Source organism: Musa acuminata, chromosome BXJ3-8 (genome assembly GCF_036884655.1).
Source record: "Musa acuminata AAA Group cultivar baxijiao chromosome BXJ3-8, Cavendish_Baxijiao_AAA, whole genome shotgun sequence".
Lineage (NCBI taxonomy): Eukaryota > Viridiplantae > Streptophyta > Magnoliopsida > Zingiberales > Musaceae > Musa > Musa acuminata.
Window position 1 is genome coordinate 13,947,396 of NC_088356.1, and position 13,664 is coordinate 13,961,059.

The 13,664-nt window shown below is 36.8% G+C and overlaps 1 protein-coding gene across 4 annotated transcripts; it reads right to left on the reverse strand.

Moving 5' to 3' along the window:
* Nucleotides 1-887: 887 nt before the first annotated feature.
* LOC103973582 (digalactosyldiacylglycerol synthase 2, chloroplastic) lies at nucleotides 888-10,289 on the reverse strand. Of its 4 annotated transcripts, none has more exons than XM_018821491.2 (6): nucleotides 10,136-10,289; nucleotides 9,999-10,049; nucleotides 5,100-5,373; nucleotides 4,466-4,732; nucleotides 1,920-2,269; nucleotides 888-1,607 (listed from the first exon to the last, which is right to left on the reverse strand). In XM_018821491.2, the coding sequence occupies exons 3-6, from the start codon at nucleotides 5,328-5,330 to the stop codon at nucleotides 1,088-1,090; spliced, it is 1,368 nt and encodes a 455-aa protein (XP_018677036.1). In that variant the 5' UTR covers nucleotides 5,331-5,373; nucleotides 9,999-10,049; nucleotides 10,136-10,289; the 3' UTR covers nucleotides 888-1,087. The 4 variants fall into 4 exon arrangements, with proteins under 4 accessions (XP_018677036.1, XP_009386474.1, XP_065018690.1 ...); XM_009388199.3 differs by having other exon boundaries at nucleotides 5,100-5,494; XM_065162618.1 differs by having other exon boundaries at nucleotides 9,958-10,049.
* Nucleotides 10,290-13,664: the final 3,375 nt, after the last annotated feature.

Genomic DNA, 13,664 nt, shown 5'->3' on the forward strand with positions numbered 1-13,664 from the left:
CAAAGAAAAAGAAAGATAAACAGACAAGTAAAAAAGAGAAGAAAAAGATAAAAGGTCTTCATCCAGCTAAACACCACCCACGTACTTGTAAACTCACATGTACGTTTTCTCAATCATGTTAAATCACCAATGAACCATATCAAATCAAACCAAAATTGAATGTAAAGTTGTCTACGGAGATATTTGGAAATAGAGATGATTTATGAAAATTTCAAGAATTTACCTTAAAAAACACCACCCACATACCTGTAAATTTTTTCGAATTTACCTTAAAAAATATTATTCATAATATTAAAAATAGGTCACGGTGCAGAAGCTGTCTCGGTCTGCATATGTGTCAGAATCGCAGAATTAGATTCAATTGCTATCCTTTGAATCCCGCTCTCTTTCTGCCATAAGTAAGCCTTCGAGAACCACTGTAACCTTACAGTATGAGCCAATAAGGTACTACTTCTATCCATGTATCATGCATCTATACACTCCAAAAACAAAGTGATATGAAGCAATGAACCGGGACCTTAATTGGAACAGTTTATACTTCAGCCAATTACGGATGAATACATATATATATGTATATATATATGTATAATATATATATGTATACATATATATACTTCAGGCTGACGGAGAAGGCAGCTTGGTTATATAATCCACGTGAACCTCACTAGCGCAGGAGTTGAGACTGCTTTCAAGACGCGGAACACAGCCAATTACGGATGATCGGGGCGTACTACATAACCAAACTGATCTAACGAACGCGCATGACAACAATGGAAATGTTCCACCTCATTTATTGATGAATAAAATGTCAATACAGAATAGTCTAACAAATGTGTGAGAAGCACACTTTTGTGCAATAATTTACATCAGTAATGATGTTTCATAGATTTCTCATGGAAGCGAAATTGGATATAGGTAGATTTTGCATTGGAAATGTACGAAGAATATACATCAACAAGAACTCGAGATTTCTTCCCAGGATCTCTCTTTCCTTGTATTAACATAGTTCGAGAGAGCATTTGGCATGGTACAATTTTCATACACAACAAAATGATTAAGAGATTTCAAAAAAGAAAAAAACATAGTATCAACGCCTGCGACTTGGCTTCTTTTCTGCAATAACCAAACCGAGTTCCTTGCATAGCTGGTCATCAGGTTTCAAGCTCTTAGGAATTGCACCAAATGCGCGACGTGCAACCTCGATTCCAGAAATTTTTTGATGCAAGTATACAGACGCCTCTTCCAAGTTCCTCTTCGATTTGCGAGACTTGAAAGAGGATGAGAAGAAAGGCTTGGATGATGATGCTGGAGATTTTTCTGGAACAACCGGATCTAATTCGGCAGCAGTCAGAAATCTTTCCGTTGCTGCTTCCCACGAGAGCTGATGCCTGAGATGATCTGGTAATGGAGAAGGCTCTTCAGCTAAAGCTTTGATGGTCAGCTTCACAAAATCATCATCATCATTATAAATGTAGCAATTGGGAAATTGCTTGAAGAAGTCATTTGAAGGATGGTTGGCACAAATGACGATTTTTCCCATTGCAAGTGCCTCTGCTGTGGTTGTGCAGACCACATCTGTTGTACTAGGATTCAGAAAAACTTTGTAGCTGTTCAAACAAAAAAGAAAAATCCATTGTCACTGTTAGCAGGGAGTCTATAGTTCCATAAACATTTTACATATAGAAATTGCCAAATTGGAATGTACCATATGGTAATTGTGTTTCATACTATGATCAAATGACAAACTTTGGCTTCTATGTCAACATGAACAGGTGACATTCAGACTGATACAACATACCATTCTGTTAACCCCAAAGAATTTTCTAGATTTTTTAGTGTTGTAAACTAGAATAATAAACCATGTATTTTTAGCCCAATGCTTCAACAAACTTCCTAGTTCATATAAGTATGTAACTTACTCATGGAATTGAGGGTCTGCATGATCACGACCAGGGTAAACTCTAACTGCCAAACTCAACATTTCAGCAGCTTGTTGAACTTGATCAGAGTCTTCTCCACTCCCATATAAATCAACTTGCACACCAGTTAATTTCTGTTGGTATTTAGAGAGCAGTTTAAGGAGCTCTTTGTAGCCCTTACTCCACACCATCTTTCCGATGTAATAGGCACCCTTGGTGAAGGCTAGCTCACCTCTCTGGAGATGTGCAAGCTTTGCCTTGCCTATTTCAAGAAATTTTGGGTTGACGCCATGAACATTGCAGATGACAGATCTTGGGAAATCTTGAGTAGCAGCTGATAATCTGATAATCTGTAACATAATGATAATATTGCAACAATGAATTCATCTTAACTTTCTTATAGACACAGTCCTTTGTTTACAGTTAAGTAGCAATAGCACTCTAATCATAAAACAGGAGATTTTGATTAAAGAACTAAAAGAAGATTGTGAGGTGAACATCCTTGAAATGTGCAAGAATTACCAAACTTTCTTGTATCATGCCAATTTGAGGAATAATAATAAAATGTTATTGCTGATTTTATTTAAACTTCTTGATTGTATTTGTGTGTGCACACCCACACTTACATGCACCTACCCTCCAACCCACATGCCTATCTGCACCTGTGCATCCACATCCACATCCACATCCACACGTACACATGATCTGTGCAAGTGCGAACACTGTATATACACATATACAATGTACATACAAACATTGTATATGTATAAATGTATATACACAAACAAATATAAATATATAAATACATAAATAAATATATAAATGTACAATAATATAATAGATTAGCATAATTTGTCTTTTTATGGCACGGGCATAATCTGAGAAGATTTATCATGACCCACGTAATCCACTGATTAAATAATTTTTACAGAACAATATTAAGCAACATGTCCCACAGTGATTAAACCCAAGACATCAATAGTAGGTCACTAAGTCTATATCAATCCCTAGTCATCCGGATGTGGGACTATTGAAGTACTGCAAGACATAAGGAAGTTTCACATACACATAATTAGTTCCAGTATGTCATTCGCAAAAAACATAGTGTTTTGGATGCCCAAAAGATGACTCCTACTGCATAGCACCTAAGATAAATTTTAAATCCTTGGTTGAATATTGGACTAGCCACCAGACTAGAGATCTTATGCAGTGATCATCTTAAATAGATCTACAAAATGTGCATATTAAGTGAGTCAAGTTATTCTTACCATCATAATGGACTTCTGCTTAACTTAAAACAATCAGTCTATGGAGTCCATTAAAATGCCTTCGTACACTCTTTTCATAATCGACGGTGGGAAAAGGAGTCTTAAGAATCTGCATGTTTCATATTTCACTCGTTCACATGTGACACTAAGGCATGGTAGGATATATCTTTACACAATTTAAGCCGGTTTTGAGCCTTCACCGATTCTCGTTAAGGTCCTCATACCTCTCTATCCCACAAAAGAATCATCAAAATAAGCTAAGATCCGCTCTTCCAATGTACAGTTCCTTCCAAGTACTATCAACCCCTTTTGTAGATGTAGGAAAACCAGACCTTGTGTTAGATGAGGATGGATCAGTATCTATTCAATTTTTCAGTCATGCAGTGTCTAATTATTTTTCCTGAAACTGTAAGATTATCCAAGATAAAAAATGAAGGTGAAGATAAAGTTAGTAAGTTACCTACTATGGACATTTTGGAAGTGAATCCTCCATTGAATTGTTTTAGCAACTCCACGATCAACTTATGTCAAGCTGGTATAGCAGTGACAATCCTCTCTAGTATGATCATTTTAATGATATTGCCACATCTAAAGAGCTATCACCCTTGCAAGTAATTCCCTTTTATGAACTGACAGCATATTTGACCCTACAAAAATTTGTAAAGGGACGTATATATACAATAGCTTTAACTAATTCTTCATTCAGAAATTTTGGCTTCAACTTCAAATGACTCGTTAAACCCAAGGAATTTTATAACTAGCATGATAATCATTGCTATCAGTTCTCCAAAGGCTTAGATTGTTGCTTCAGTTCACTTAAAAGATAAAACTAATCCTCTTCAAGAGATGGTTACCAGGGCTGCTAACCATTCATAACCCTGTACAAATCTGTCCAAAGGATCCTCTTGAGTTCTTTCACGGTGGTTGGTCTAGGGCCTTCAGGCCATCCTCTACAGCTTTAATCTTGCCAAGTTCAATTCATACACCAAAAATATTACTGAGAAATGTCATATTAGTGGTACCCAATGTTCATTTACTCTTCTTTAATAAAGTTGATGGGCTCCTTAACCAAAAATATTATCAAAGAAGACTCGGTCATTCTTGTGTAGGTTAATAATCTAAAGGGCACTATAATGAACTTGTAATGTTTAACATGCATTTCAGAAGATTCTCAATATTATCAGATAGATTACTCAAGAATTAATTTTGACTTTTATCCATAAAAGAGCAACCATGTAGAGAGAAATAAGTATATACTTAAATGGTCTAAAAAAATACCTTGTGGCAGTAGATACGAGTAACCCAGGTATTAGCATATTTTACAACAAGGGATAGTAGTGGCCCGTTCTTCTCCCTCTTCACGTACTCTAGATAATTTGTGTGAATAATACCTATCACTTGTCGGAATTTGGTCTTCCACCTGCGACCATGATGGTACCAATTAAGATGCTCAGGCTCCTCCAGGATGGCTATATCTGCTTCTTCATCAGGAATAGTTTCTGTGATATCTCCAACAGGTAAAATGCTCCTCTTGTCTCTCGAAAACTGTGGGATGATAATAATAATCCATAAGTTTGTTACAAAGAACCAGATAGTAACAATAAATTGCACTATAAATATTAAAACATAAGAAAATTTTATAACTGAAAAACTATACCGGAATTAACCAGCTACTCTGAGATGAAAATAATCGCAAATATGAAAAGCCCAAAATAGGAGTTTTAATCATACATATAAAATGCAGGTTTTTACACGATTTCAAGAACCTGAGGGAATATGTAAAGAATGACACAGATGACATATATGCATGGGCATTAAATAGTTGCAAAACCAAGAGGAAGAATATGATAGTGGGTTGAAGAGCTATTTCTTTTAATTGTAGAATTTAATGATATTGAACTAGTTGTGTTACCTTTGAGGGGTAGAATTTTATATTGAAACAGGATTGAAAATCAATCCTTGCTTCAAGCCAATGGCGTACATAGCTGTCATGTTCTGATGCCGAATTGAAAGTGATGTTGTTTGGATAAACTAATTCTTGATCCTTAATAGAAAGCCAAGGGATAACCAAAGTAACTTCTCTATCACCATTCTTTGCAAGATAAGCAGCACGAAATAAAGGATTGACAGCAGTCCCGGTCATCCATGGAAGACTTGCAGTTGTGAATATTGCAATGTGCTGCTTCCTAGACATTATACCATGAGGGAAGTAAATAGTGAAGTACACAGTATCTATCTCGTACTCATGTCAATGGAATTTTAATTGGAGGAAAGACATGTTGCAAGGTAAGTTCTTTGATGCCAAACCTAAAATAATACAAAAGGAAGAACATTAGAAAAAACAATATTAATAAAGAATTTGAACACAATATCTGCAGATACAAGTTCAGAAAGAAAAATAAACCATTTAAACCTGTCTATATAACCAAATCATATAACTGGAGAGAGACCCAACATAACTGAATGTGAAAAGGAGATGATGCTTGCATCTTATTTAAATTTGCTTTGGAAAATTACACAACTGTTCACGATTACTAATATCTAGCAATTTCAATGGACTAAATACCAGCAGTTTGATTAGACAATCATGCCATGAAATGCACAAAGCAAGTCTTAAGGACTTAATGGCAATTAATTATTCGAAAAAAAAAAAAGCCAATTTAGGTCAGAAAGTTATCATAGCTTGAGCACTTTGTTTTCTGAATTTAAATAGGCCAATAGTTCTCATGCCCATTCCATGTTGACAATTGCAGATACTATATGATTTTATTCCATCATATGCAACAGACTGCCTATTATGTAAAGCCAGCAAGTCCATGGTCCATAATTGGTATAATGTCATATTTAGTTTTGCTCTAAGATGTTAAGTTAGTGCTTCTTCTAAGAACTTATTAATTAGAAAGATTGTCAAATACCTAGCATCATAAATGGGATCATATACTTGCATCGTAGAATGGTAAGAGAGGGAGTGAGAGAGTGAGCGTGAGGGCAGATTTGGGAGTTTTGGGGGACTTTATAGCCTGACAAGATCCCTTTATCGACTGGTTGGTTTGCTTCACCTTGTACTAGGCTTGTACCAGGTGGTAAGACCAGTACATGGCCTATACCGGGCAATACCAACCTGGTACTGTTGGTACCATGTATACTAGCCTTGTACAAATCGGTTTGTCTGCTCCGTGTTTCAGTACCTTTTCTGAGCAATAAATACTGGATGGTATTGCAATCCTTGCTTCCAACAACTGTCTAAGACTTTTTGATAACTAGCTCCTTATTCAAATTTTTATCATCAGGATTAAAGAAATGATTCATATGTCACAATTACAACATCTTTGTCTCACTTGCTGGATTGTTTAGGATTTATCTGGTAGGTGAAAATGTTTAAAAACTCAAAGGAACATCTTCCCTCTTCCCTGGAATGAAAGGAAATGCTTGCTGCTGCTCCTCCGCTGCCAATATAGTGCAGGTGTATAAACATAGGACATGTATAATGAGTCCAACACATATTTATGTTGGATAAATGTCAGCCATGAACATAAAGCCAAAAATGTTGCACCCATATTCCTAGGATATGCCCCTTATAGCTAGGAATTTTTTACTTCAAGAGAAGCACCTTCAAGCTTAGCAATTAGGGAGACAACTAAACTAATAACTTCATTAAAACAATAACAAGAATGACAACTCAATTAATCTGCTCATGGTCATATATAGATTCAGATATATAACTAAATAAGAGACTGTGTACTAGAAAAGTTACATGTTGGCAAATTTTGTCCTTCCACAATAATCTTGTCTAAGACAACTTCAAAACTTCTGAAACACAATCAACAAGATATAATATCCCAAACTATTTAAAAGTCGACTGGATATATATTCTCCTGCCATAAAGTCTTGTTTAAGGAAATAGAGTAGGTCAACTATCTTCTTATTCTTCCTAATAAAGTTATATTGGATCTTCCTTTACCTCTCACACTATCAATCTTATTCTACTCATCTTGTCTAACCAAAGCATCTATCTCTTGTGAGCATATCACTGCCATCTTAAATGGTTTTCCATCAACTTATATCTATTGAATTTACAAATTAAATTATTCACAAATTTATGTTGAATCTCGGATTTTGATGATGTAGTCAATTGTCATTTGTTATCTAATCTATATGTTGAGATAAGTGTACAGGATTAACTATGATGAAAGTAAGATATGCAGCAGGAGTTGCGCCGGAGTCAAGACAATGATCACATTGGGAGTTCGAGAGTTCGACGGAAGTTCAGACAGTCGTCGGAGATTCTGCGAGAACAAATCCGAGAAGTCCATGAGCTTGCCAAAGAAGCTCGTCGGAACTCGCCAAGTGGATCGTCGCAAGTCCAGGAGTTTGCCGGAAGTCCGCAGGAGCATCACCGAGGGTTCATCGGATGATCGACGGAAGTTCGACTGAAGTTCGCCGAAAGCTCGCCGGAAGAAGCGATTGACGCACCGAAGCAAGTTGCAGTAAATGTCTTAGGAAATATCGTAGTTAGCACAATGATTAAGTTGGAAATGGGAGGTGATCTCATTAACTTAATCTTAGGGCAATTGGGCCCCTGAAAAACCCAAATTGGGCCGAATGGATCAACCCATTCGGACCCTGATTTCTGCCAGGCAGTTGAACCGCCCAAGCCAGGCGGTGGCACCGCCTGGGCTCAGTCTCCGAGCGAGACTGGGCGGTGCAACCGCCCCTGACAGGAGGTGGCACCGCCTGGGCTCGGTCTACGAGCTCTGGCTAAGCGGTGCAACCGCCTCAGTCAGGCGGTGGCACCGCTTGAGCTCGGTCTTCGAGCTCTGGCAGGAGGTGCAACTGCCCCTGACAGGAGGTGGCACCGCCTAGAGGCTCAGTCTTCGAGCTCTGCCAGGCGGTGCAACCGCCTCAGTCAGGCGGTGCAACCGCCAGATCCCGGAATTCCGGGAATTGACAGTTTTGAGCTCCAAATTTGAACTGGGTTGGGGCCTATAAATACCCCACCCATTCAGCACTGAAAGAGCATAGACACACACCGAAATCTTGATATTTTTCTGTGATTCTTAGAGCTCAAAATTGTTGTAAAGGCCAAAAGTTCTTCTCCCTCTTTTCTTCCAAGTTCTGAGTTGTAAAGAGAGGAGAGAAAATTCTGTAAGGGTTATCTCATAAGCCCGTCAAAAGGAGTGAAACTATAAAAGGGTGGTTGACCTTCGCCTATTGAAGGAAGGCCTCTAGTTGACGTCGGTGACCTCGTCGGTGGAGGAAGCCAAAAGTGGAGTAGGTCAAGATTGACCGAACCACTCTAAATCTCAGTTTGCATTACTTTGAGCATCTTATCTTTACTGCAAACCTCCTCAAAAGCTTACTGCCTTCTGCGCATATACGATCGTGTTTCAAGCTCTGCATTTTCCGAATTGGCGTTTAGACGTAAATCGTTTTTATCGTACGAACATCATATTTCAGTTTGCGTTTACGTTCTGATTTCTATCATAACTGCAAACTGCCTTTATATCTTTGCTTTAACTGCATCTTGCTTGGTTACAAGTTAAAGTGATTTACGAATCGGATTTTCTACCGAAATCGCTCTTATCGTACGAACACGATTTTAATCGTCGAAAGTTTTTCTGCTGCACTAATTCACCCCCCCCCCCCCCTCTTAGTGCTCTTGATCCTAACAATTTAAGCATTCATAAATATATCTTTTAATAACAATGCACATACATGTTAAAATCCTCATCTAAAAAAATGCTGAATTTTTTCACATGCTTTTTCCTCAATAATGTTCAAACCTATTACCTATAGTGTGTCTCTAATTTTATGACTACTTATAACATCTCTATCTTAATCTAAGTGGCACCTGATATTTAGATGAAAAAATGTAGATGCCTCACCCTGCTTTAACCGCCCTCTTTATAAATATTGTCTTCATCAATCTTCCCTCTGTGCTAAAAACTAGAATCGAGATAACTTAAAACTTTGAGTTTTAAGAATTTGTTTGTGTACCTTAATTATACTTTTAATGATTTTCTTAGGATTGCTAAGTTTCCACTATGCCTTACCTAAAACCCTGAGAAATGTATATAATTTGGTCAACAAAGTTAAATAAAAAAAGAAACTGGTAGAATTTTAATGTGTTCATCTAACAATACTTAGTTAATGTTTTCTCATACAGATAACTGGATAATATAGCCTGTCATACATTTATTAACGGTTGCATATATAATATATATGCATATATAGAAAGCGATAAAGTTTTTATTCTCCATATGATCCCAAAACATGGGAGTTGTTTGTAATTTTTGTGTCCTAGATTACAGATCATTGTAGTATTACTTCCTTTCCTTAATAAGGTTCTAAGAAGAAAAGCATTGTACACATTATAGGAAGATACATATGGAAAAATAAGTCCACAAATGTTCTGAAATTAAGCTATTAATAAGCCCTAATCAAAGATCAAATCAAATAGCAACCACAAATGAAAAGAAAACGAAGTCACAGGAAATTTATTACTTATAATTCACCATAAAAAAAACAAATATACGACTTAGTATATGGTAATCAAACAAAAATAAAACGAGAAAACAAATGGGATTACATGCTTGCAACTTTCCCAGATACGAACCAACCTATAAGAACAAAAAGGAACAACAACATTCCACGAAAGAAACATCAACCGAAGATGCTTCCTGCTGTCCGATCCATAATTCCAACAGTGTATTCTTTACGAATCCCATTGACAGAACAGAACTAAAAAGGAAAAATAATAATAGACTTACAAGACGAAGATGTGCACCACGCAAACTCTAGAAGATTGTACCTCAACAGTCAAGGAGCCGTCTTTCTTATTTGTCCGGACCTCTCCTTCTCCCTATATATATAAATCGCGATATCAGCGTGGCAAGAGGATGAGCAAACCAACAATCGATTAGATAACGACAACAAAGGAAACGGTACCCGTATTAGAAATGAACCCTAGCCCCAATCTATTGCGATGGAAGAAGAGTTCCCGGCGAGCACGAGGCCGGGAGGGAGAGAGAGGTACGGACAATGGGACTTCCTTTGTACGGCCACGGTCTCGTTTGCCCCTCTCTTATACTGTGTGACCTACACATGCGACAGCTATTAAAAGCTGATGGTAGGAAATAGGTGCTGTTATAGCAAAAGCTACCGTCGGTTTCATTTCAAACAAAATTCGAAAATACAAAAATATTCGCAAAATACGAAAATACAAAAATATTCGTGTCATATAGGAATACGGCTTTTGATTGAAGGGCAAATTTGTACGTCAGTTAAAAGGAGGATTTTTTTTCTTATTATATTTATCCTTGTAGTGTCACTGGACCATTTATCAAATCATATTTTTATTTATAATTCAAATATACAAAACTACATATTATATGGGTGCTCACTTACATACCTTCATCTTGAGTAGCGACAGGAGGCAGAGCAAGGGAGATGGTCAACTTCTTTCTTTCCTCTTCTGTGGCAAGGAACTGAGGGGGAGAGGTTTTTATAGGTGGAGATGTGCTCCGTCATATTACATCCCATTCCAAGGGTGAATTATCGAAAAGAAAATACATCCGTTTTCGATTTTTTTTTCCTGAGAAATGCCTTTCGTTTTTAAAATTTTCTAATAATGTTTTTATTTTATCTAACGCATGAAATACCTTCAGCTATCTCCCTTTCTCCTTTTTTTTTTTATATGCATCGTCTTTTTCTTTTTTTTTTCCCTATGCACCCGTCCATATGTGAACCGATCCAATTACTATATTTTTATATTATGTTACAGTATTTTTAGCTATAACATGAAAGCATTATAGCACAATACTATACCATAGTATTTTCATACTACGCTACAGTATTTTCTTGCTATCGCTGAAAACACTATAACATAGCATAGTGTAAAAATACTGGAAAAGAAGGAAAAAGAGAGCGGTGAAATCAAGAATATTCCAAGTATCAGGTAAAAATGGATTTTGAAAATGAGATGTACTTCTCAAAAAGGAAGGTTTGTTTTCAGAAATGCTTCCTATTATATAATGAATAGAAACAATATATATATTAACTATTGGTTACCATCAGATTTGTATATGTTCTGCTTCTGTTGGGGCGCATAGGTGGGTCTAATTCCTATTTCAGTAATCATGTGTTTCTGCTAATCTCTTCAGCAAATTGCATTACGAACGTTCTCCCTTTCATTTTTTTTACTGGATGATATGATTTAACGCATAAGAAAATGAATCTAACACTGTTGTGGGCTGTAAATGATAGTGTGGACACTAAACGGGCATGAACTTTCCAAACGTGAAAAAACAATGGATTATTTGCACATTATTGCCATTTTATTTGAATACAAGAAAAGAACAAAATTGAAATCTAATCCGAAACAACAAGATCTTCTGAAGTTAAACAGTTTTGAATCAGGGAGGAAAATGGAGAGCAACAGCTGCAGGTAGGAAAAAGAAAAGCTTTGCCTCCCTTCGTTGTTCCTGGTAGTAAATGGAGCGAGCTACTCCGTAAGAAAGAAACCGTGGAGTTTTTTTGTGTCATGTAGGATTCACCATGACGCTTCCTGGTTATTATTGCTTGTACACAGTAGCTATGGGATGGGTGTACACGTATTATTTGACAGGTTATTAACCGAGTTAAACTGTTAAATGACTAAAGAACGGACAATAAGAGAGCCTTTTTGAGTCTGCTAAGAACTTTGATATTAGAAACCAAACAAATGAATTATGTGAAATATGGTTAATGGTATATCACAATTTATGAATCGTCCACTGCCTTAGAGACTGCGAAAACTTGTTCTTCATGATCAAAAAACAATAAATATGTATTCCTTGGTCCATTTTTTCTTTTCTCACATTATCTCGTCTTCTTGTTTTTATTTCCTTTTCTCGTATTATCTCATCTTCTCCTTTTTTTCAATGATCTTTTTGCAGTCATCGGATGTATCCTTAGCTACCAGTCAGTTACTCTTGTCTCATTAATTGTGAGAGCTACTGGTGCTCGACTTAAGAAACAAGAAAGATACTGACCAATTTAATTGGTAAAGACCTTGATTATTAAAAAATCGTAGCCTCAAATCTCAAATTCCTTGTTATCTTTTACCTTCTATAAAAGGAAAATAAAAATAAGAGAATAAAGATAACTGACTTTGATTATTTTTTTCTCCTTTTAGGGTCTTGTATTAATTAACCGATCTATTTGCAATACTTTTTGAACGAAATTTCTTATACACTTCAAGGATCATCTTGACTTCCATCTAAGATTGATTTATTAAAGAATTCATCTCGAAAAATGTTCTTATGTTACTGCAAATTTTCGTCGTAAGCCGCTGAAATATTTCAACGAGAATTCTACTATCACAACTTGCACCAAATTCCTTGCTGTTATACTATCGAAATTTTCTTGATTAAAATGGTTATCCTTACTGTCATATAAAATGAGATTTTATTGTCAATTCTCTACTCAAATCTCTCGGTTTTTGCTACAAATTTCATCGAGAAATCACTGTTTTTTTAACGATAATTATGCTCTTACAAGACAACACATACTTGCAGCAACTTCCACTGATTTCTATCAAACCTTTGCTGTCATCTACCACAGATCTAAAACTTTTTCCCTAACCTTCATCTACTACCATCACAGCCCTAAAACTCCACCAAACCACACCCTCAAACTGCACCCAAAACAACCACAAAACAACACAGCCTAAACCACAGCCTACATCCACCGATCCACCAACCCTTTCAACCATCACTTCTCTCGACCTATATATGTCTTTAACTCAACAATAAAAGAGAGATCTTAACATCATAGATTTGGAGGCATATACTATGACATTTGAGGAGGCAATCAATGCTAAATTCGAAGCCTTCAAGGCCCAAATAAAGGATCAGATTCGGATGCTATTTACTGAACTCAGATTTGGCAAACCACCAAGCCCGAAGAAATCACATCAAGGAGAGAGCTATGCCCAATCGCACCAAGCCTGAAGAGGATTTCCAAGAGAGGGGAGGCTCTATGACCGACCTCAACTATTCACGCATGAGGGTGGACTTCCCTAGATGGGAAGAAAGAGACCCGATTGGTTAGATCTCGTGCGCAGAGCGATATTTTCGATACTATAAAACCGCGGACACATCTATAGTGGAAATTATAGCTATACATCTTGAAGGGGATATCATATAGTAGTTTGACTAGTTTGAACATACTCATGGAGTCCTCTCATGGTGACAATTCAAAGAAGGACCGCTGATCCGCTTTGGACCAACCGATTACGAGAACATTAACGGACAACTAGCAAAGATCCGATAAACCTCCATCATTCAGGAGTACCAAACCAGGTTTGAAAGGTTATCTAATCAAACTCATGATTAGTTTGAAAAATAGCTATTGGAGACCTTCATTGAGGGCTTGAAGTCGGAGATCCGGGAAGAAGTTAAAGCGCAACAACTGTACATGCTTAAGGCAGCCATCT

Excerpts from the sequence above, each read along its gene's own strand:
- LOC103973582 (XM_009388199.3), bottom strand. The coding sequence starts at position 5,381 with ATGTCTAGGAAGCAGCACATTGCAATATTCACAACTGCAAGTCTTCCA. Across the intron at positions 4,733-5,099 it reads TAAAATTCTACCCCTCAAAG|TTTTCGAGAGACAAGAGGAG; the intron begins GTAACACAACTA and ends ATCATCCCACAG. Across the intron at positions 1,608-1,919 it reads GCAGACCCTCAATTCCATGA|CTACAAAGTTTTTCTGAATC; the intron begins GTAAGTTACATA and ends TTGTTTGAACAG.